General features: G+C 47.7%; 2 protein-coding genes across 6 annotated transcripts in view; both read left to right on the top strand.

Moving 5' to 3' along the window:
• Positions 1 to 7,841, top strand: part of Gata4 (GATA binding protein 4) — a 71,801-nt gene extending 63,960 nt beyond the window's left edge. For 2 of the 4 annotated variants that reach the window (XM_087586470.1, NM_144730.1), the window contains exons 3-7: positions 2,100 to 2,266; positions 2,983 to 3,108; positions 3,411 to 3,498; positions 5,142 to 5,293; positions 6,238 to 7,841. In XM_087586470.1, coding sequence (XP_087442596.1) covers positions 2,100 to 2,266; positions 2,983 to 3,108; positions 3,411 to 3,498; positions 5,142 to 5,293; positions 6,238 to 6,414 — 710 coding nt within the window. In that variant the 3' untranslated portion in view covers positions 6,415 to 7,841. Of the gene's footprint in view, positions 1 to 2,096; positions 2,267 to 2,982; positions 3,109 to 3,410; positions 3,499 to 5,141; positions 5,294 to 6,237 lie in introns of all 4 variants that reach the window. The other 2 variants (XM_087586469.1, XM_087586468.1) reach the window with 1 other exon arrangement.
• A 4,729-nt stretch (positions 7,842 to 12,570) lies between these two features.
• Neil2 (nei-like DNA glycosylase 2) lies at positions 12,571 to 22,754 on the top strand. Of its 2 annotated transcripts, none has more exons than NM_001107270.1 (5): positions 12,571 to 12,600; positions 14,213 to 14,366; positions 16,660 to 17,003; positions 19,114 to 19,310; positions 21,733 to 22,049. In NM_001107270.1, the coding sequence occupies exons 2-5, from the start codon at positions 14,229 to 14,231 to the stop codon at positions 22,044 to 22,046; spliced, it is 993 nt and encodes a 330-aa protein (NP_001100740.1). In that variant the 5' UTR covers positions 12,571 to 12,600; positions 14,213 to 14,228; the 3' UTR covers positions 22,047 to 22,049. The 2 variants fall into 2 exon arrangements, with proteins under 2 accessions (NP_001100740.1, XP_087441843.1); XM_087585717.1 differs by lacking the exon at positions 12,571 to 12,600 and adding an exon at positions 13,937 to 14,116 and having other exon boundaries at positions 21,733 to 22,754.
• The last annotated feature ends 519 nt before the right edge of the window (positions 22,755 to 23,273 follow it).

Genomic DNA, 23,273 nt, shown 5'->3' with positions numbered 1-23,273 from the left:
CTCTTAGTGCTGACTCCTGAAGAGTGGAGCTGGCAAAAACCAGGCCTGGGGCCTAAAGGAGGAATGGACCTTTAACCCTGCCTTCTAAGGAGTACCACTGGCTTCCCCCGAGAACTCGGCATTGCCCTTGGAATCAGGAAAGGGGCAATCTGGAGACCAAGGTGACTGCGCTTAGGGACATAAAACTTAGATGGCATGAGTTAGAGAGACTTCTGGAAGTTTTAAACCAGGCTTAATATAGGTCAAAGGGATGAGAAAACCAACCCTACCTCTCTCATTTTGGCAATGAAAAGGGACATGGGTTTCACCGATTGTAGAATTCTGCAGATGTGGAAGAGAAAGGGAAAGGGTCAGTGAATGGAAGAATGGTAGAAGATGACAGCTTCTGGTGGAGGGTTGACACACTCACATCTGATTGACTCTAAGGCACTAAGGATTATGGTCAGTGTCTTTATTGTATGTTCTATATACAAAAAAAAGAGCAAACAACATCAGATCATGCATTAAAAATCGTATCCTAGTTTCATTTCTGTTGCTGTAATAAAATACCCTGACAGAAAGAAACAGAGGAGAGAAGGGGTTTACTTTACATTAATTCCAAGTCACAGTCCAGCGTTGTAGGGAGTCTCGGCGGCAGGAGCTCACGTCATGTCCACAGTCGAGAGCAGAGAGAAATGAATACATGCATCCTTGCTTGCTTGTGCTCCTTTTCTCTACTCTTGCACAGTTCAGGACTCCTTACATAGGGAATGGTGCTGCCTACACTGGGCTGGGCCTTTCCACATCAACTAACTTAATTGAGACAGTCTTCCATACACACGCTCACAGCCAATCCCATGTAGACCGTCCTTCATTGAGACTCTTTTCTGAGGCAATTCAGTTGGCAATAGTTCTGTGCCAAGTTGACAGTTAAAGCTAACTGTCACATGGGGGAAAACTATGAACTATTAATTTAGGAATGTAAACAAAACTCTAGACTCTGTGACCTAGACATTCTCCTTCTAGGATAGTGGTCAGAGTAATAAGCAGAAACTCACAGATTTACGTACAAAGAGACCCATATTTACAAAACAAATATTAGAAACTAGGTAGGGATTAAGCAGCCATTGAAGAGCAGAAGTGAAGGGCGGGGCAAACATTTCAATGATGGATTATTACAGTGTGATGGGAGGAGTTTATAATACATTTCCAATGTGGTAACACATTAGAGCATTAAGCAAACATCAGAAAGCAAGATAGGCTCGGCTGTATCAGCTTGTCCTCAACGATGCAAGAGCGTGTGTCAACACAGGAAGTCTTACAAAGGATAGAATAAAAGGACATGCTCACGGCTCTACTAGTGACCTGCACTTTCTTTACGTGTTTCAGTACTAATTCCCCTACAGTGTAAACACCTCTACCTTCCATCACATGCGCTCCAAAGGAACGGTAATCAGCATGACTTGCTTTTGCAATTACTATGACCACAATAGAGAGAAAAATTGCTTAACAGATAACAGAATTATTTTAGCTTATGATTTCATAGGCATTCAGTCCCCTGTGGCAAAGGGAGCATGGCGGAGTGCATAGGGCTGCCAGCATACTGTAGAGGTTTCATTGTACCACAGACCAGAAAGCAGGGAGAACAGGGGAGGAACAAGGGTCTCAGAATAACCTTGTGCGATCTGTTTCTGCCAGCCAGGCTCCACCTCCTAGCTGGATTCCATAGGCTCCCAAAATAGAGCCACCAACTGGGGATCAGGTGTTCAAAACGCAAGCCTGTGGGGACATTTCATGTTCAAATCATCACAGGGTCATCATTTTGAAAAAGGAAATGAAAAAAAAAAGAGGGTCTGAGTAGCTTAGGTGGACGCTATGAAGACTCTGGAGGATTCAAGATGTGGATTCAAAGTGTCCCCTAGAACCTGGGCAGCTGATGACTATCTCAGGCAGCCCTGCTGTCTGGATGACAGAGAGGGGAACCCATTGGTCATGCGGTCCTAGGTGAGGAAGAATCAGTCTCCTGGGGAGACATCCGGCCCTGCTTTCCAGGTGAATGGTCTCTAAGCAAAACAAAGAAGTAACCACTTCTATCTTTTCTCCTGTGTCCTCCCCAGTAGATATGTTTGATGACTTCTCAGAAGGCAGAGAGTGTGTCAACTGCGGGGCCATGTCCACCCCACTCTGGAGGCGAGATGGGACAGGACACTACCTATGCAACGCCTGTGGCCTCTACCACAAGATGAATGGTATCAACCGGCCCCTCATCAAGCCTCAGCGCCGGCTGGTAAGTGAGCACCTCTATGGCTTAGAGAGCAGTCAGCTCCTCTCCACCTCTCTGCACTTGGCTTTGAGGCTCTTCCCCAGCTTAAACTCTGGAATTAAAGGATACAAACTGAGGTGTTTAGGCAGGTAGAAGTAAGGAGTGATAGGGTGAGCTTGTACTCGCTACAAAGATGCTGGCCCAGCTAATCCATCCCCATCACAATGAAACAGTGGAAAGTGAAGCTCAGAAAGGTGACTGGCAACAGCTACTGGCCACGAGGATCCAGATCCAGGCCTCCTGGTCTCCAGGAGCTGTCTTATTTTCAGTTGATCCCTTAGCATGACCCAGAGTCCAAGAAGGCAAAGCAGTAGGCGTGGGTCCTGGTTGGGAAGGCCTGGAACTAGAGCCAGGTATTTGTCACCTAGATCTATGCTCTCTTTTTAATGCCACTGGACTCTGACTAATATCAACCCTTGTGTATGGCAGGGAAGGGGAATAGAGAGATACGTTCTTCATTGAAGCCCATCAAACTCCTCACCCTAAACACCCCAGATATCAGGCACTGGAATTCATGAGTTCCACCTTGGGGAAGAATTGTTCTGTTGACAGTGGCTCCCATCTGTTCCTATGAGTGGTCTAGATACCCAGAGATAGTGCTAAGGCTAGCCCAAGGGACTCCCAAGGGACTATCTGGCTTAGCCCTGCTAGACACAAAACACTTCCTTTCTATGTTGTAGTCTGCCTCCCGCCGGGTAGGCCTCTCCTGTGCCAACTGCCAGACTACCACCACCACACTGTGGCGCCGTAACGCTGAGGGCGAGCCTGTTTGCAATGCCTGCGGCCTCTACATGAAGCTCCATGGGGTGAGTGGATGCCTTGCCCTGCTGTGTCTGGGTCCTATCCCTCTCAGGCCCTCAGCTCTGCCTGAGAGGAGCCTCCTCCACTCCCATTCTGCAGGTCTCACTGGTCTTCCCTCCAGAATAGAATCCACTTGCTCCTTCTTTTAAAATCCTCCATTTATTTGTGTGTGTGTGTGTGTGTGTGTGTGTGTGTGTGTGTGTCTGTGTGTGTGTCTGTGTCTGTGTCTGTGTCTGTGTGTCTGTGTGTCAGTACTATAGCAGACTCTACAGCTGGAAATCCATATATTTAACTTCCAACCCTTCAGGTTCCCAGGCCTCTTGCAATGCGGAAGGAGGGGATTCAAACCAGAAAACGGAAGCCCAAGAATCTGAATAAATCTAAGACACCAGCAGGTGAGGAGTAGATCTGTGTGTAAGTATGGAACAAGTTAGGAGCTCCCAGAGCATCTGAGAACCGTATCTGCTCTGGTAGGCAGCCAGCCTCTGTAGCCAAGGTATGAGCTAACCTCCTCCCAATCCCCTCTTCTCAGAGAAGAGTAATAGCCCAGGAAAGAAGTCAGCACCAGGAAGCTGTTATGATGACTGCCCTTGCAATAGGCTGGTTGGATCAGTGTGGGGCCTGAGAGAGGAATTTTGCTCAGTGGCCCCTGTTTTTGATGCTCTGATCAAAGCAGACAAATTCCCATTAGCCATGCTCCTGGCAGACTGATCTATAATTGGGTACATTTATGTTGCACAGTGCTCTAAACTTGTACAAGTTCCTTCAGGGATCCTTTCAGAGACCCCACAGTAACAGTGTCATCCTATCTTTCTGATAAGCAAACTGAGAGTCAAGTACAATGGCTTAAAATCACATTGCTATTGACTGGGATCTGGAATGTTCACCCCAGGATTGACAATCTATTCAATATACTGTTTTGTCTTCATAGTTTCTATGTAGCTCAGGATAGCCTTGAACTCATGACCCTCCTGCCTCAGCCTCCTAAGTGCTAGGTTTATAGGCATGGGCTACCACATCTGGCAGTGCCTTCTTGGCTTCTAGATTAAGAAAGTCACTAATGTTCCCTACCCAAGCCTTCTCTGCTGCACATTGCCTAATTACCGTTTGCCCGGCCTCAGTTGCAGAGGGGATGAACTGGCTAAAGTTCACTTCTCACTGCAGACTCACCGTTTTCACCACCAAAGGCTGGGGCTGCTGGGAGAAGTGTTTCCTACCTGAATCTCCTGCCTCTTTCTGCCTCCTAGACTGTGACAGCAGCAGAGCCCCCGGGTAACCTCCTCCCTCTCATATGTCAGGCACAGGAAGCCCTGGGTTCAGTAGGATAGCCCTCAACCCATAAGTCAAAATCCAGAAAAGTAAATTCGATAGCAGAACCTGTTCTAGAGCACACAGGGCATTTGTAGTCTCTAGTTATCCCAAGCAGGATGGCTATCCACACTTTGCTACAGAGAAATAAATACAGTTAATTATAACCCTCTGGCAGTATCCTGCAAAATAGAGCGTTTGCATTTAAAAATCAAGTGTAGAGTCCCAAAACACAAATGTGGTCTCCAGGATGCTCTCTCATGGATCTAGGGTTGTGAGGGGATCACTGAGACTTCTGAAAAGGTTGCGGCTGGCGATATAGCTCAGTGGGTAGTGTGCTTACTTAGCACACACAAAGCCCTGGCTTCAGGCCCCAGCATTCTGTAAACTGGGCATGGTGGCATAGCGTGTAAACCCAGCACTCAGGGTGTGGAGGCAAGAATGTCAGTTCAACAGCGTCCTTACCTAAACAGTGAGTCTGTGACCAACCCCGGGCTGCAGCAGTCCCCCATACCCCCTTCCCCTGCAGCAGTTTTTAAAAGATGGTAAAATGATTTCCTTAGAATTTTGATGCTTCGGGTTGGGGATTTAGCTCAGTGGTAGAGCGCTTGCCTAGAATTTTGATGCTTCTGCCCAATTTTGAGAACTGTTCCACCCCCAACCCAGCAAGTGTCAATAAGGCCTCTGTCCCTGTGGCTGGACTGGGTTTCCTGACTCTGCCTCCTTGCAGGTCCTCCTGGCGAGAGCCTCCCTCCCTCCAGTGGTGCCTCCAGCAACTCCAGCAACGCCACCAGCAGCAGCAGCAGCAGTGAAGAGATGCGCCCCATCAAGACAGAGCCCGGGCTGTCATCTCACTATGGGCACAGCAGCTCCATGTCCCAGGTGGGTGGGGTGACAGAGTTGATAGGCCAGTAGATTCTAGATCTCAGTAGCCAGACCTGCCTTGGGAGGTGCACTGTAGCCTGGCCATGAGCTACTGGGCTCCAAGCAGCCTAGCCTCTGAGCCCTTGCTACCTCCTGTCCAGCTCCACTGATTGGGACACAAAGAATATCACAGGTTTAGCACCTTTCTGCCCTGTGGCCTTTGGCAACAAGGAGAGGGACCCAGGGACTGTATCTGGGGTGTATGTATGTGGCAGATAGCACAAGTGCTCCCTGAGTCAGTCTTGAGTGTTGGGGTTGGAAGCAGATTTGGACTCTGGAGCTTGAAGAGCTCTGAGCTTGGCCTTGAAGGATTTTTGGAGGAGGAGGAGGCAGGAAGGCCCTGTTACCATGTCGTGGGGCCTAGGAACCACAGAGGCAGGAAGCTATTTTCATGAGCTCTAGCTTCCTGAGAGCCTCAGAATGGCCCAGTAAGGGGCCATTGCCCTCTTGCAGGTATGATGGCTCCCCTGTTCCTCTGCCTTTTTGGGGGGATGAGGAAGTTACAGGTTCCCTTTCCCAGTCCTACTACCCCTGGTTGTGAGACAGCATTTGAGCATTCTACCATCAGAGGAAACCAGAGAGAACCTGGTTCCACAGAAGCAACAGTGCTAGGACCCTTTCAGGATGGAGAGGATGACCTCATTCTGACCCAGAAGACCGCTATCTGACCAGGAAGTGGTGATAATAGTGTCTCCTGTGGCTGCCAGAGCTTTCTGAGAAAGCCCAGCAGCTCAAAACTCCCGTGTTATGGCTCTGATTACAGTGCTTAGAAGCCAAAGGGGAAGCACAGAGACCTGCAGGCCTAGGAAAGCAGCTCATCTCACTCCCTCATTCCCTCCCCAACCCTGGTCCTTGGGCCCCCAGGAGCATCCTACTAGCTCACTGTGCTCTCTCCCCTCCAGACATTCAGTACTGTGTCCGGCCATGGGTCCTCCATCCATCCAGTGCTGTCGGCTCTGAAGCTCTCCCCACAAGGCTATCCATCTCCTGTCACTCAGACATCACAGGCCAGCTCCAAGCAGGACTCTTGGAACAGCCTGGTCCTGGCTGACAGTCATGGGGACATAATCACCGCGTAATCAGCACCCCCTTCCCTCTTCAAATTCCTGCTCGGACTTGGGACCTGGGGCCAGCAAAGTAAAAGGCTGGGGCACCCTGGCCAGCCCCTCTGTGTGGGAACAACTCCTGAAGAACAACTGGTAGAACTTGAAGTTGTTGACAATCACTTAGGGATAAGGGTGCTGGGTTTCTTCAAATACCTTTCCAGGTGGAGCACTGGAAGAAGCCTGCATTCTCACAGAAAAGCCCACCTTGGCTGCAAGCACAGCACAGTGAGGCTCTTCAGTGAGCAGGAGACTTCTTCCTCCTTCTCTACCTGCCTGTCCAGGACAGACACATAATCTTCACCCCAGCTCCCCACCCCAGTGGCTGTGGTGATGGGTTTTTCTTTGTGATCCTAGAGTGGCTGTAGGGACCGAGGCTTCAAGACACTGTCTACAGCCGGCGCAGGGTGTCTACTTGTGGACTAGACATAGCAGCCCTGCCCTTGTCCAACACTCCCCTTGAGGCATGGAACATCTCATGTGTCCCATACCTGATCTGACTCCAAAGCGCTGGGTGCAGTGCAGATGTTACTGAGTGCTTCCTGGGGGGTTTAGGTGAGGAGAAGGCACATCACCCATCACACAGATCGCAGCCCGTCAGAGGTGCCTTCCCTTCCTCTCCCAGGAACAGCAACCCCCTTGCTCTCCAGCCTGAACATCTCCTACCCTCTGTAAAACTAGAGCCCAGTTGTACAGCAGGCTAATACCACTAGGTGCTGTTCCCAGCATCCATTTCCACCTCTTCACACACAGGGGTTCCAAGGAGGAACAAAACCTGCTACTAAAGCAGGGTTGGTGACTGTGCTCATCTGCACCTTGGGACCCTCTGGAGGTTGTGTCTACAGCACAATCCTGCCCCCAGGACTCCAGCTTACTTGCTCTGAGCCTGCCAAGCCAAGCTCTCTCAAGTCAGACAGTTAACTGGCTCTGGGACTTTCTCCAGCACAGATCCTTTGTCTAGAAAATACGGACTGTTTGCAAAACAAATTCAGAGCAGAAACAACAAAGGGAAATTTTTGAAAGGACAAGGGTGATGGATGGAAGAAGATGTCCCCAGGCCTGATGGGACAGCCATGCTTGCAGTTGTGCTAGAACTGGCAACCCCTCTCCCTCCTCCATTACTGGGGCTCCCAAAGATTCTTCCTTGTCTTCATCACCCACAGAGCTGTAGCCAACTGTGGCATTACCTTGTTTTGCCCCAAATTTCCAGCCCCGCCCCTAAACCTTACTGGCCGTAGCAGAGAATAGCTTTGAACCAAGATTCTGTTGTAATCATTTACGCTGTTTCTCCCTCAAGGCCGCCTTCCTATGCCTCCCCCTCCTCCACAACCCGTTAACATTGTCTTAAGGTGAAATGGCTGTAAAATCAGTATTTAACTAATAAATTTATCTGTATTACTCTTTCCCTCAGAAGTCTTTTCTAGGAGGCCTGGTGTTCTTGCCCTGTTTAGTGGATCAAATGGTGCAGGCTGCCTCTACCCAGTTTCCCCTTCATGGTTTTGGCATTTGGCACCTGGGAATTGGTGGCAGAGGCTGGTGAGAGATGGCACTGGAAGATCTTAGGACAGGGTTCAGCTTGCTGGAGAGGACCACAGCACACTTAGCAGAAGCTCCTCTGTCCCCACCTTCTCACATAGAAGTCACCCTGTGAGTGGAGACAATTTTAGAGCATCTGCCTGAGTGCTTACAGTTCCATTTAACTAGATGGCCCCCAATCTCTCCTGTCTACTGATTTAGAACATATCCTGAAGGGTGGCCCCAAGTGACAAATTCCCCAGGGAGTCTGTTCTCTCTTTTCCACCTTTATATAGGTTCCAGGAATCAAACTCAGGCTTGCATGGTGAGTGCCTGCTCAAGTGACCCAGCCTACTGGCCCAAGAAAACCTTTTTGGCTCTCAAAAGAATAATAGCTGAGAGGCTGGAGAGATGGTTCAGTGGTTAAGAACACTGACTGCTCTTCTAGAGGTCCTGAGTTCAAATCCCAGTCAGCACATGGTGGCTCACAACCATCTGTAATGGGATCTGATGCCCTCTTCTGGTGTCTGTTTTATTTTATACATAAAATAAATGAATCTAAAAAAAATAGCTAAAGCCATTAAACTGAGAGTTAGGTAAGTAAGAAAGACAGATTCCAAACTGTTAGCCAAAAGAAGTTCATGGTTTGGGGTTAGGACATTTTTGCATAAAACGTTTACATCACTTCCCTTTGGAAACAGATTTCAGAACTCTGAATATGCTCTTAACTAGTACCTCCCTCCAACTAAGGTAGCTCAGTATCCTGGATCAGCTGACTTGCTGCTTCCCCCAATCAATCAATCAATCGATTGATCAATCAATCAAATCAAAGTTGCTTTATCAAGAGACTATAAAAGACGCAGATGGGTCTGGAGGCAAACACTGTCTTAGCCATTATCAACAACAGCAAAGCTATATTTCCAAATGGTTGTGGTGAGGGATGGTAAAAAATGATATTATTAGAATACATCACTTTCTCAAGGGGCAAGTCTACACAAGAAATCACATTGCATTACAGTTACACCACCGGCACTGACGAAACTTTCTGTAATCCAGTTTAAGTCGATATGCAATTGGATAAACTTTGGCCCTGGCTTCTGGGCAGGCAGTAGCTTAGCTGTGCTTGTGCTTGGCTGGACAGATGTTAATGGCCACAAGTTTCTCATCACAGAATATGTACTGACTATGGAGCTGGAGGATGACTAGGAGGAAGCCCTGACCCAAAGCTTGGCATGCTGACTGTAGTTGTCAACTTTTCTTTGCCATAACAAAACACTTGAGGTAGTTAACTTAAAAGAGAAAGGTTTAGGCTGGGGATTTACCTCAATTGGCAAAGTGTTTGCCTAGAATGGACAAAGCCCTGGGCTCAATCCTCAGTACTGTACGAAACAAGTGTGGTGTGGTATATGCCTGTTACCTCAGCACTCTTGAGGCAGAGGATCACAAGTTCAAGGCCAGCCTGGGCTACACTAGACCCTGCCTCAAATAAAATAATAAGAAACCCTACTTTGAGAATCTGGTATAGTCCAGGTTTGGAAATCTGTCTGTTAGATTAGCCAATTCAAGTCTGTCTAGGGTGCCCTAGTGCTTGGTGGGCCAAATGGGGCCCGAAGAAAGCCTTATGCAGCTTAATAAGTACTGGCTAACTTCTGCCAATCACTCCATCCCTTCCTGGAGGTACAAGTCTATACTCTATGAGAATTTAATGGTTTTTACAGGGGTTCAGTTGCTAAGAATGTGGAAACTGTCTCAAAGGTCTCCAACAGCTAGCCTGGGAGAGTTGAAGATAACCTAACTATGAAAAAGGAAGCTCAGATCACAGTGGTCTCAGGGTGAAGGACCAGAAGCTCCAGTGCTGCCATCCAGTGAACTTCCTCAAGATCACAGATCACCACCATTACACTAGAGCTCCAGGAAGCACTGTGCATGCAGTTCATGCATTCACCACGTGGGGGCACAGGCATTCGTTTCTCCCTTTCCAGCTCCATTAGAGCGGGTTTTCAGCCATGAAGCAGAGATCAGCGCCCAATCAAATTCTGCTACTCAAAAGCCCTGGTGTGCAACTCGTGTTTATCGAACACTAGTGCCTGCCAGATGCTGACAGTTTTAGCCAGCCCCAGGAAAACATTTGTACATCTTTGCAAACACGTTTTGCACACAAAGATTTCAAGGCACAGGCTGAAATGTACAGAAGTACCATGGAACCAAGATGTCAACTCTGTCTATTGGATTCCAGAATTCCACTTCCATAGCATAAGAACCTTACTATCTGGGGAGCCCCTGCACAGCCTGAGTTGAACAATCCCTAGCTTCTGAGTGTTTCCTAGTGATATCTAAAGCATTCCCTCAACAAACGTGACTTCCTAGATCCACTCTCCAAGCCAGAGTGTGGTCTTTATTTATACAAGCAGCATCGGTGCCAGAAAGGCACGTCTCTGGTCCTGTGACAGATTTCTCACAGTCTACACTTAAGCATTTCTGAGCGACTCATATACATGTCAGGGTTTACAGAGTGTATCCTTTATGTCTACGGCACCATGACATAGACGGTCCATTTAAAGACTGGATTTAGGTATTATTTGCTCACAGCTAATGAGGCAGCCTGGGTAAAGACTTTCCACGGTGACTTGCACATGTGTGTGCTCAGTAAACTGTACTTGTGATTGTAAGTGACAGCAGCAAACTGTGAACCATTCGTTTTCTCAGCTGCGGAGTCCCTTAGGCTCAGAAGAGACCTCTTAGGTGCATAGCTCTGATTCCACCAGATAAGGCAAGGCTTATCTTTCAGATATGGCTTCTGCCCAGCACAGCCAGTCTACAATAGGGGTGTGTGAGTGTGTGTGTAAGCTGCACAGGAGCACACTCTACCCTGTAGCAGATGTGAGTCTCCAGAAACAGTTAAGTGAGAAAGCACGCTCCAGCGCTTATATATAAAGTAGGGACCCCGCCCCCTGCGAATGCCGCGCCTTTAAGCTCAACCTCTGCCTTGAGTGGGACTTTGTACTTCTCAGATGTGAGAGGCCTCTCCTTACTTCCTGTTCTTGCCCTACAGCCAGAGATGTAGGCAAGAAGGGATGTGGGGTAGAAGGCTAGCTGAACTGCTCCTTGAAGCAGGACTGTCTCCCTGGGCTGGCCAAGTCCAGAGACTGACACTGTAGCCACTTCTGAAGGCCTCCTTGGAGTTCACCAAAGGTCCCCTGACAGCCTGTAAAGTGCTGGCTCCAACCCGTCTCTGAGTCTACCTGCTATCATCTTTAATTTTCCAAGTGAAAGCTTCAATACACAATTCTTTAAAAGCGTATAGTAAAAATTCAAAAATTATCAAAATAATATAAGGCAAAAGTAAACAAATCTCACGCTTTAAAAGTGTTCCAGGCCGGGGTTGGGGATTTAGCTCAGCGGTAGAGCGCTGGTTAGGTCCCCAGCTCCGGAAAAAAGAAAAAAAAAAGTGTTCCAGGCCAAGTGTGCTAGATGTGTTTAAAATTCCATTACTAAAGAAAGTAGTTTGGAACTAGCCAGTCTTTGTCTTAAAAACACAAAACACAAAACACAACACACACACACACACACACACACACACACACACACACACAAAACCTTCGCAAAAGGTTTGGAGAAACTGAAATGTCTGTCTTGGCCGGAGCCACTCAAGACCATTGGATTCTGAACGCTAGCTTTTTCTCGGTACTCTTTCCCAGACCATTACTGGCAAGCCTGGGAGGGAGGTGAAGGGAGACTTGGGATGAAGCGGGGCGGGGGTAGTTCAGAGGTCTGGTGACTCCGGAGGGAAGGCGAAGATGCTCCCACAGTTGCTTCCCAGAGGAAGAGCTTGCACCACGGTGGGGGGTGGGGGTGGGGGTCACCAGGGGCGGGGACAGAGAAACAGACAGACAGAGAGAGCTGCGCCTCCAGAGGTCACCCTGGGAAGGAGACGGCTCCTACCCGCGGGAGGAGACTGAGTAGAGACGCCTCCATCATCCATCCCGAGGTGAATACCGCCTCCAGCGCCTCCAAGAAAAAATCCTGTAGCTCCCCCTCTAGGGTGCACCCCACCTCCAGCACCCCCAAGGAAAAGCATGTAGCCACTGCATCTCAGCGAACTTCTCATCTCCAGAGCTTCCAGGAGATGACCAAAGCTTCCAAGACCAGCCGGGGTAGGAGCCCTTGAGTCCCGGAAGTAGCTTCCAGTCCACTTCCGGGAGGAGTCCTTAGGATTCCAGTCATTGGGCTATCGTGCCGGCACGGTGCATCCTGCTGAACGCGTCCTCCCGGCCCTGGCGGATTGCAATCCTGCTGCGGCTGCTGGGACCGGTTCCGGGAGAGTACACCTTCCCAGGACCGTGGGCTTACGTCAGCCTCCTCCCTGCCCTTTGTAGGCCACACACGTGCACGTAGTCAACACTTGTTTTCACAGAAAAATTAAGCAGTGTCTCTCCCGGACATGCGCAGCCTGGTTCTAAATTTGTTTTTGTTGATCACGTTGCCTCCAGACTCCCGGGGCCCTCGTGACCCTCATGAGCCCTCCCCCTTCGATCACGCAGAAGAGTTAGGAAAAGCAGTGGCTTAAGACTCTCTCCCTGGCTCCTGGAGAAAAGGGACCACATTCTGCGCAGCCTGGCCACCCTCGCCCTAGCGACGAAACCCAAGGTTCTCATCTCACCCCATCCCTTTCCTGTCCATCAAACCATACCCAGACAGATGTTGTTTGTTCTTTTTGAGACAGGGCCTTTATGTAGTCGGGGCTCTGTAACCATGCTGGCCATGAACTCTCTGAGAGACCCCCTGCCTCTGCCTCCCGAGTGCTGGGATTAAAGGCTTGTTGGAGAGATTTAAGATTACGCTTCATGGTACAGGTGGCCTTTCCTAGAACTTTCTCTGACGGTAGCCAGGAAGACTTTGAACTTAGAGGTGGTTAGGGTACCAGTGCCTGGCAAATTGCCTTCCAGCCCGCAGTTTTCTCTGAAGGTCAGAGTAGGTGAACTGTTACCACATTTCCGAGAGTGTGAGTGGAAACCCAAGCGGGGATGAGTTTAGTTAAGCATCATTGAGTCTTTAGCACAGTTGGTAGAGGGATGGCCTAGCTTGCAAGATGCCTTGGGTTTGAGCATAAACCAGGGGTTGTGATGTGCTGGAACGACAGTACTCTGGAGGTGGAGACCATCCATACACAGTGGTCTATAGGCCAGCTTAGCATCTGGAATAAAGGTGAACCTATCTCAAGACAAAGAAAAATCGCATTATTGAATGTGTTATTTATGAAGCTAGGAGAATTCACAGGATGTCTGGGGCATCCCAATTCTTCACTTAAAGTATAAATTTTAAATGTCTTGGTGGCTCACACTTGGGAGACTCGGGCAGGAGGATTGTTCAGAGTTCAAGACCAGCCTGGGCTACAGAGTGAGGCTGAACAATAGCCGTCCTGGCTTTTACAAACACTACAGTAATAACTACCTGCTGTATACCTTTGTTAATTTTCACCTCAGTTTATGAGCCGGGTGCTGGTGAGTGGCAGGTAAGGTTAGGCAGAGCTTTGAGTGGGGGGTGGGGGAAATGACTCCTGTTCAATAAAGTCTGGGTGTAGGCTACCCAGGCTATCTCATCCTGATGGCTCTCGGTGACTTTGGATGGTTGGGGACAGGAAGGGGAGGGGTGGTGTGTAGACCTGCCTTGCCTTTACTGTGGCTTTTCAGTGGCCAGGCATATTATCTGGAGTTAAGCTGGTTGGCGGCTGCCCTGACTGGCTGGTGTCTGCTTGTCATGCTTGTCAGCCAGCACATAACTTGTGCAAATCTCTTTCACCTGAAGTGGTCCCGAGAGAGCCAGATCCAAGTATGGATCAGTCAGAAGAGGGTTGGAATGACAGTTTGAGGACAGCTAGGACTACATAGTTCCAGCTCACGTAGAGCTACATAGCAAGACTCTGTTTTAAGAACCAACCAAACAAGGAGTGGCTGACCAGTGAGGTGGCAGCATCATCAAAGTAGACAGTACACTACATGACACTTAGCACACTATAGTGATTAGTATTGGCTGTGTGTATAAGACTAAGGGCCCAGGAAGAGAAACCATTGCTGAGAAGTTGGCCCTAACCCTGTTCCAGCTCAGACTTCTCTGGTTCTCCCACCTCAGTTCAGCTGTCCTTTTGGCATCTATTACTCTTAAAGTGAGTGGCCCAAACTCGCTCCTTGGGGTGCCACACCGGTGATTAGACATGCCGGGCTAAGAGAGGGCCAGGCTAAGTCAGAGGTCTCCTTTGCAGCTCTCTGTCGGTAGAGATGCCAGAAGGGCCGTCTGTGAGGAAGTTTCACCATCTCGTCTCCCCCTTTGTGGGCCAGAAGGTGGTCAAGACAGGCGGCAGCAGTAAGAAGCTACACCCTGCCACCTTTCAGTCTTTGTGGCTCCAGGATGCTCAGGTGAGTTTTGCTTCCCTGGATCTCACACAGGTGTGCTGGTTCACCCCACCTCCCCTGGAAAATAAAGACCCTGCTGTGAGTTGCATCAGATCAGCTCCTGTCTGTTTTTTTTGGAGGACCACTAACATTTTCCTGGTACTACTGCATGAAGGAGGTGTGGGGTGAGTTTTGTACAGTGACATGTGGTCTCTGCTGCTGCTGCTTAGCTGTGTGATCTGAAGCAAGTTCTCATTTTCTTAGCTCTAATATCGTCAACTGTAGATGGGTGTAGTAAAATACTCTGTGGTGGTTCGATTGAGAGCCCAAAGGCTCATATATTTGAGTGCTTGGTCATCTGAGAGAGTAGAACTGTTGGGAAGGATTAGGCAGTGCACGCAACCTTGTTGGGGAAGATGTGGTCCAATTGAGCCACTGAGAGTGGGTTTTGAGGTTTTAAAAGCTCAGGCCAGGCTGAGTTTCCCCACCCTCCAGCCCCTCTGTCTGCTGCCTATGAATCAGGATGTAAAGCTGTCTGTAAAAGTAACATATTTGCCTGAAGTAATTGTTGTCTCGAGGCTTACTGCCTCAGTCCTAGCCCTGGAAGCTTCTACCCTGCATACAATCTTATCTAGGCCTAGAATGTTTTCAGCCTCTGAGACTTGCTGCCGAATAAGCTCACTCTTCCTAGTTCTTTCTGATCTCTGGCTGGCTGATTCAACTCAACTGTTCTGGCTTAAACTCCTCTCCAAGCTGACTGATTTAATCTAGCTTCTCTCGGCTTCATACTAACTTTGGCAATCTATCCACGTCTTCTGGGCTTCTGGCTCCTTCTCACTCTATGGTTCTTTCTGTCTTTGTCTATGTCTAGCTTGTTCTCTCTCTGCATCCTGTCTCCATCCAGTTGTCTAGTAAAAGAGCCCCCTTTACTTTTCTTCTCTCTCTCTCTGCTCTCTTTTTTTTTTTTTTAAGATTTTTATTTTATGTATGTGAGTACACTGTAACTGTCTTCAGACACACCAGAAGAGAGCATCAGATCTCATTACAGATGGTCATGAGCCACCATGTGGTTGCTGGCATGTGGTTGCTGGGAATTGAACTCAGGACCTCTGGAAGAGCAGTCAGTGCTCTTAACCACTGAGCCATCTCTCCAGCCCCCTCTCTGTGCTCTCTTAAATAGCTTCCCTTTCCTCTCCTTTCTTGTGAGAGTTGAGGATATCCTATCATGTCAGTTCTTTCTCTGATTCATCAATTGAGTCTGTCACTCAATTAGATGTCACTTCCAAATGTGTGCTTCCTTCTACAAACTAACTTTACTTTTGCTTGGAATTAAAGATGTACTAAGGGTGTGTCTGTACTCCATCCAGAGGGCTTCAAGGTGTGTGCTAAGGGTTGAGCCACACCACAACTAGAAATATTTTCAGTAAATAAAACCATCTCAGGGCCACAGTGTGATCAAATATCCTGCAACAGCTATCCGAGGCTGTCCTAGCACCATGCCTGTTTGCTTCTTGCCATGATGATAATGGACTAAACCTCTGAAACTGTAAGCAAGTTCCCAGTTAAATACTTTTTTTCTAAGAGTTGCCTTGGTCCTTCACAGCGACAGAGCAAGGACTAAGGCACACTTACTTGATAAGACTCTTGTAGGAATAGACTTTACACCTGACACTAAATATGTTATACCTGATAATCGCTAGTTCTCTACTTTCACTGTACACGTGCACACATGCACACATACCCTCATTGGCTACAGAACCATTCTTTGAGTGGAAGATGGCTTATAACCTGTCACCTATACTTTTGGGGAACTGAGCCCTGAATTGTCTAAGTTTAGGAGTCTAAGTTTTTCAAACCTCAGACCGGTGGCTTCTTAGGAAAGAGTGTCCTGCATGGTTTGAGTCCCACAGTTTTGATGTTCCAGCACTTATTTTGATAGCTGTCACAGAGCTGGCACTTAGACGTCACTGGATAGATTTGGGAACAGCTGAATGCGTGGGCCTAGAGAAACGTGTCATGAAGTAACTAAAAGGATGACCCTTTGTATAATCTTTGAGTGGGCTCCTGAAGTCTGTGGGAGCATCTGGGTTGTTCTGGGTGGCCTTGCTGTCTGGCACAGACCTCTCTCATCCCTAATCCAACTCCTGCAGTTGCTTTCTGGCATTTGCAAAGCCATGTACCTGCTGCTCACACCGCTGGGACAAAAGGGAAAAGGACACAGAAGGGAGAGAAGGAACCAGACTGTTTGTGAAGCTGTGACCCATGTGAGGGTCTCTAAGGGTCAATACATGTTCTGTTTGGTTGTTTTTTTTTCCAGGTGCATGGGAAAAAATTATTCCTCCAGTTTGATCCAGATGAGGAGATGGAGCCCCTCAGCCGCAGCCCACAGCCTGTACAAGGAATGTGGCAGAAAGAAGCTGGGAACCCAGAGCCAGCCTTGGGTCCCAGTGCTCAGGAAACTTCTGTAGGCCCCTGTGGGTCTGGAGAGCCTGGTCCCAGTACATCTGATGGCCCTTACGATCTCAGGGGAAAGAAGCCTTTAGCAGAGGCCCAGAGGTGGCTGGAGGTCAGGTTCGGTTTGTTTGGCAGTATCTGGGTGAATGACTTCTCCAGAGCAAAGAAAGCTAACAAAAGAGGTGACTGGATAGACCCAGTGCCCAGGTAATGGTGTGACATGTGCAGGGGTCCTAGTGGGGTCTGCCATATTTATGTGTTCCCCTCTGTGACAAGGCATGGCTGAGGGGACACACTTGGGGATGCCCAGGTCTTGTTAGGGAAATAGGGTGTACATTCACCCATAAGAACTGAACTGTGGTCTGGACCCAGATGGTTGTACCTGCTTAGGTCCCAGAGTGGGGACCAGAATGGGGTTTCCAGCCAGTGTGCTACTTGAGGATGAACTGCCTCAGAAGAAAAGCGTATGTCTAGACTCTCGTGCTCTGAAGGTAGGGTTATAGTTTTCCCAGTTATTTAATTTGTGAACATTGAGGAAAAAAATGTTGAAAAAGCTCTGCAGATGTGTAGTATTGCTCCCCAATTGCCCCTGGAAGAAAACAATTTTCTTTTTCAAATTTGAATCAAGCTTTAGTTAAATACTAACCCACGTAGACTCTGGTCAGGGTCACTCTGGTGTCCCAGGGAGTCACCGGGAATGAACATTCTCATGGCTGGCTTTGCCCAGGGGCTGGCATTGGGCTGTTTGCATACATCCAGCTATGAACATGTTCTATGCTGTTACCACCCCACAAGTGTGTGCACCTCAGTGTGTACGGGGAGCTCGGAGGACAACTTTCGGGAGTTGGTTCTAACTGTGGATTGTGGAGGTCAAACTCAGGTTAAGGTTTCATGGCAAGCTTACAATGTCTGAACAGCCTCATGCTGCAATGTTTTAAGCTTCGGGATATTAAGTTTGATAATATGTGTTGTCGGGATTGTTTCCAGGCCAGTGTTCATCCCTTGAATGTGTTTGTAAAACATCTTGGCACTTGGAGTTTTTAAGTTTTGTGTAGTTACTGGTCACTTCTGACTTTCTCATGTTGCAAAGGATTCCCCCTTCTACTAAGCCACACAGTATTTACAAGTTTGATGGTTCTTTTGTGGTACTGTGCAAGACCTCTGAGCCTCACCTCCAATCCTTGAAGGAGAAGTTTTTATTCCATTTATGTATCTGTGTATTTACTTATTTGTTTAGTGTGTGTGTGTGTGTGTGTGTGTGTGTGTGTGTGTGTGTGTGTTCACAAAGCCTCAAATGCATTCATGCATAAGCAGAAGCACGTGTTGAGGTTAGAGAACAACTTTCAGCAGTTGGTTCTATGGGTCCTGAAGATCAAACTCAAGTCGTGAGGTTTGGTGGAAAGTACCCGTACTCTTTAAGCCATCTTGTCAGCTGTGACAGTTACAAACAAGGAGAAAAGAAAACAAGAAACATTGATACATTATTCCTGACAAGCCTAAGCTAGTCTCAAATTCATAATCCTCCTGTCTCAGCCTCTCTGCAGGCTGGGATTACGGGCATGTGCCCACCTCTTAGCTCCCCAAAGTTGTCTCTGCCCTTCCCAAGAACACTAACTAGGTCAGACATGGACTCAGGGTCTCCGGCCTCCAGTGCAGAGGCAGCGCTGGTTGGATTAGCTGTCTCTACACAGAAGCCCATTATTTCCTTACCAACGTGTGGGAAATGTCCATTCTTCGATTAGCATCTAAGAGGCTTGGGGGCACACATGTGTAGGAGTTGGCTAATCTGACCTGAAACTGGAAGTAATGTCCTCTTCGCCATCATTTCTTCATCTTCTCCCCAGTGCTGGTTCCACTGACCTCCTGCATTCAGACTTTCAGCTTTCCTTTGTCACCATGGATCGCTGCAATGTAATTAGAAAGCAATGTATATTCATATTTTACTAAATATCTTTTGGCCCTGAGGTGTTTATGATTCTGTCCATGGGACCTTAACTTCTCAGTTTGATCCAGATTAGTATAGAAGCTTAATGTGCAGCTGACCTGATGGCATATGGGAATAGTAACTGTGTGTAAATGTGACCCATATAGTGGTCATTGTATACACATGTGACATGGTTATATAGCAGAAACTATATGGTGATGTACATTGACAGTTGCATGTGTGAGCTGGTTATGTTGTGGTAATTATATATACTTATGAACTGACTCTAAGGGGACCGTTTATGAATGTATGAGTTGAGCACACAGTGGTGGTTGTAATATAATCTCATTCTGTGTGAGAACACTGTATATATGATCTCTTCTGTCTTCTCAGGCTGGTACTCCATTTTAGTGGTGGTGGCTTCCTGGCATTTTATAATTGCCAGATGTCATGGAGCCCTCCCCCAGTGATTGAGCCCACCTGTGACATCTTGTCTGAAAAGTTCCATCGAGGACAAGCCTTGGAAGCTCTAAGCCAGGCTCAGCCTGTGTGCTACACACTATTAGACCAGAGATACTTCTCAGGATTAGGTATGACCTGTGTGGTTGGGAGGAGCCCCAAAGAGTTGATTAATGGAAAAGTCACTCATCTGTAGGGCAATCGAGACTTAAGGACTACTATCCCAGTTGTGTCAACACTATTGGTTTTAAGGTTGGTTTATCCCTTGATTTTAGACTCAGGTCAGTTTAGGAAGATCCTTGCTTCTTTCTCTGGCATAACACTCACATCACAATAGTGTTTACCACTCTAGAGGCAGTGGGACCTGGGAAAATGGACTCGATGAGGAAGACAAAAGTCTCAATGTTGTAGCCAACTTTATTCAAAGCATCAATTTATACTCTGAGGGTTAAGAGCGTGGTCACCTGAGTAAGGCTCTCATGAGTTCAATCTGTATTTAATCATAAAGATAAACTACATGTAGCAAAAACATGTTTTTCCATAAAGATATTGTATTAATCAGGGTTCTCCAGAGTCACAGAACTTATAGAATATCTCTATATATTAAGGGAATTTATTGTGATGACTTACACTCTGAAGTCCAACTAACCCAACAATGGGCAGCTATGAATGGGAAGTCTAAGAATCTAATAGTTGATCAGTCTCATGAGGCTGAGTGTTCCCGCTGGTCTCCTGTAGAAGCGGGAGTCCTGGAGAAGTAGGTTACAACAGATGTGCTGGCAAGTAAGTGCAGGCAGGTGAAAAGGGGTGACTCTTCCTCCTTCCAATGTCCTTGTGTAGGCCTCCAGCAGAAGGTATGGCCCAGATTAAAGGGTGTATGGTTGCCTGGATCTGGAACTTGCTTTGTCCCAGACTGATCTTGAACTCAGAGATCTGTATTCCTCAGTTTCCTTGGATTAAACTTTGCTCCATTGCCCGGGCCTAAGCTTTACATGGCCACTGTGCCTTAAGATCTCCAAGTCAAGGTCCAGGTCAGAAACCTGTGTCTTCCAGCCTCGTGATCTGGATCACAGATATGGCCTCCATCTCTGGATTGTAGTAATTCCAGATGACCTCAAATTGACAACCAGGAATAGCCATCAAAGATGTCTAAACAAATAACAGCCAGTTGTAATGAACGGTGACGTAAACTCACCCCCCTCTGATGCACCTGGGAAGAACATGAAAATATATTCCAAGAATAATTCCATGTTTTGAAGAAAGCAAGGTCACACGACTCTTGTCTTTTTTCTTAGAGTTTTCTCACAAGCACTCAGAATTCTCCTTGAATGATTCCATTCTTTTTTTTTTCTTTTTCTTTTTTTCGGAGCTGGGGACCGAACCCAGGGCCTTGCGCTTCCTAGGCAAGCGCTCTACCACTGAGCTAAATCCCCAACCCCGAATGATTCCATTCTTGGACCATGTTCTGACATGATAGGACTGTCATTTGTGAGCCTTCTGATGCGATATTAGTGTGACCTCCTAACAGAGGGATCATATTGTGTACCTGACATCCTCTAAAGCCTGGTGACCTACAGGGCATATAGAAGGTTCCTGGTTAGTCATTCATTCTGGGAATGGTTGCCCTGCAGGCCATTAGAAGAGAGGGAGGAGCATGCCCACTGCTCTTGGTCAGTGGAGCGTCTGATGTCAAAGCAGGGTCAGATATCAGGTTAGCTCTAGGCAATTAGAAGTCAAGAGAAAGAAATAGGTCTCTGGAGAACTGAGTAGTGAAACTGAGCATTTCCAGCTGAAACAAGGCATGCTGAAGTTCTTAGTACTGGGAGGGCAGTTTTCTGCCTACAGGAGAGCAGTGAGGGCCACCACAAGTGTCTGTTAAAGTGGTTGCTACTGACAGAGCTTTGTCCATATACAAAGTATGACTTTGCCTGCCATGAATAGAGTTTATCCTGAGAAGATGGGAAAGTGTTGTGCTCTCATGAGAGAACCAGTGGAGTCTGTTTCTATGCCAGAAGGATGAACAAGGTTTCCAGTAGTAGTTTTTGGATGTGTACAGAGAGCTGACCACTCAATGATACTGGTGAGAACCAGCTCAACTCATATGGCTCCAGGGACTCAGGCACAGTCCTGTCCTTACACTATCCCTGGGATAATCCCTTTTTAGCTTTCCCTTTTATTCAGATGAGGAAACTAAAGTAAAGGGCACCTGGCTGGTAAGCCATGAAGCTGAGATGAGTTCAGGTAGGACTTGTCTGTAACTGCAAGTGAGATTGTGAAATTCTTGGGGGGAAAAGGCAACTGTTTTGTCTTTTGCCCCTATGTGCCATCTAAATTACTCTCCTCTCCTTAGCAAGGTCTTTGCTCAGTAACCCAGCAAGATGGACTCCTCTTATCATTGCTTAAGACAGATTGTGAGCCAGTGTAGTGGCACATATCCCTAACTCAACACTTAGAAGACAAGGCATGGGGATCAGGAGGTTAGCCTAGGCTACATAGCAAGTCTGAGGCTCTGTAGACGGTATTTCCTACCCTCATGTCTCTCTTTGTTTTCAGGGAACATTATAAAGAATGAAGCCTTGTACAGAGCAAGGATCCATCCCCTGTCTCTTGGTTCATTCCTGAGTCCTTCCTCTCTGGAGGCCCTTGTGGATCATGTGGTGGAGTTCAGCACAGATTGGCTTCGGGACAAATTCCAAGGCAAGGAACGGCACACACAGATCTACCAGAAGGAACAATGTCCTTCTGGTCACCAAGTTATGAAGGAGACATTTGGGCCCCCAGATGGGCTCCAGAGGCTCACCTGGTGGTGCCCTCAATGCCAGCCCCAGCTGTCATCTGAGGGGCCACAGAATCTACTGTCCTCCTAAAACATGTGGCCTTTGCCATAGGACTTGTAGGCTTGGAGATCCAGATACTGTGCGTCCTAAGAGAAGGGTGTAGGCAGGGATAGTATTACAGGTCAGGGTACGGTCAGGAGGGTCAGTATTGTTGACATTCATCTCATTGGATTATGCCTCAGCCGCAGCTTTCACAGAGGCAGATGTTTTTCTTTTCTAGTTACTTCTGTGTAATCCCACCATGCTGTCAAAATCCTGACAGTGGGCTGGAGAAACTGCCCAGAGTAGCAGTGAGTCTGAACAGAGAAGGACTGGGGCTATGCAGCTTCTGGGAGGGGACAGCTGGAGGATACTATATTCCCAGGCTGTATTGCTAATGGTGTGCTGTACTGTGTTTTGAGAACTGGTTGATTTTGAGTCCCTGCATTTTCTTTCTTCTTTGCCATGGAGGGGTCAGGGATGAGAGCAAAGCTTCAGGAAGGTCCTGCTGGTCAGTCTACCTGGTGCTCTCCCAGTGGCTGGGGACTCTAGGGTGGACAGGGAGGTATGCCCAGGGACTGAGAAAAGCTAGCGGCTGGTTTACCCTTCAAGTTGGGCATTTGTTGACTGTTGACGTTTGAACAATTCGTGTGTCTGGGGTTGTAAAGAAACAACCTTTCAAGTTGATAGGGACCGCTCTATGGAACTGGAGCAGTAGTTGAACATTAAACGATGTGATATTTCCTCTTGTCTTCATTAGGCGGAAGTGGTGTTTCGTTTGTTTGTTTTTTCTGTTTCGGAATACTGAGTGAAACATGGGGCTTCACTTGTGCTAGGCAAGGACTATGCCACTGAGCAATGTCCAGCACTCACCCTTGGTAAAGGTGGCTTTGCGGGATTGGCTGGATGAATCCACTTAGGAGCAGGACAGGAGGGGAAACCTGCCCTTCTGCCTGCCCTCCCCTGACAGATGGTGTGATCTTTGAGAGACACTGAAAACAGTGGCTGATTGATGGTTTCCCCCTTACTTTCCTTGCTCTGATTTTCAGCTCTTGACAGTTGTCAGTAGTGATCGTTGGACATTCAAGGTGAACTAAGTAGCAGTGAGTGTTCACCTCTCATCAAGGGGTCATCCCACGAAGTCACCTGCACTGAGGGATCACCCTTCTTAACCATTTTTTAAAATGTGGATGCATGTTTTGTCTGCATGTATGTCTGTGTACCATGTGTACATCTTGGGTCCTTAGAAGAGTACCATGTACTCTTAGTAAGCCATTT

Source organism: Rattus norvegicus, chromosome 15, assembly GCF_021556685.1.
Source record: "Rattus norvegicus strain SHRSP/BbbUtx chromosome 15, alternate assembly SHRSP_T2T, whole genome shotgun sequence".
NCBI lineage: Eukaryota > Metazoa > Chordata > Mammalia > Rodentia > Muridae > Rattus > Rattus norvegicus.
Note: the sequence above shows the minus strand (reverse complement) of the source record. Positions and strands in the feature narration are given on the sequence as shown.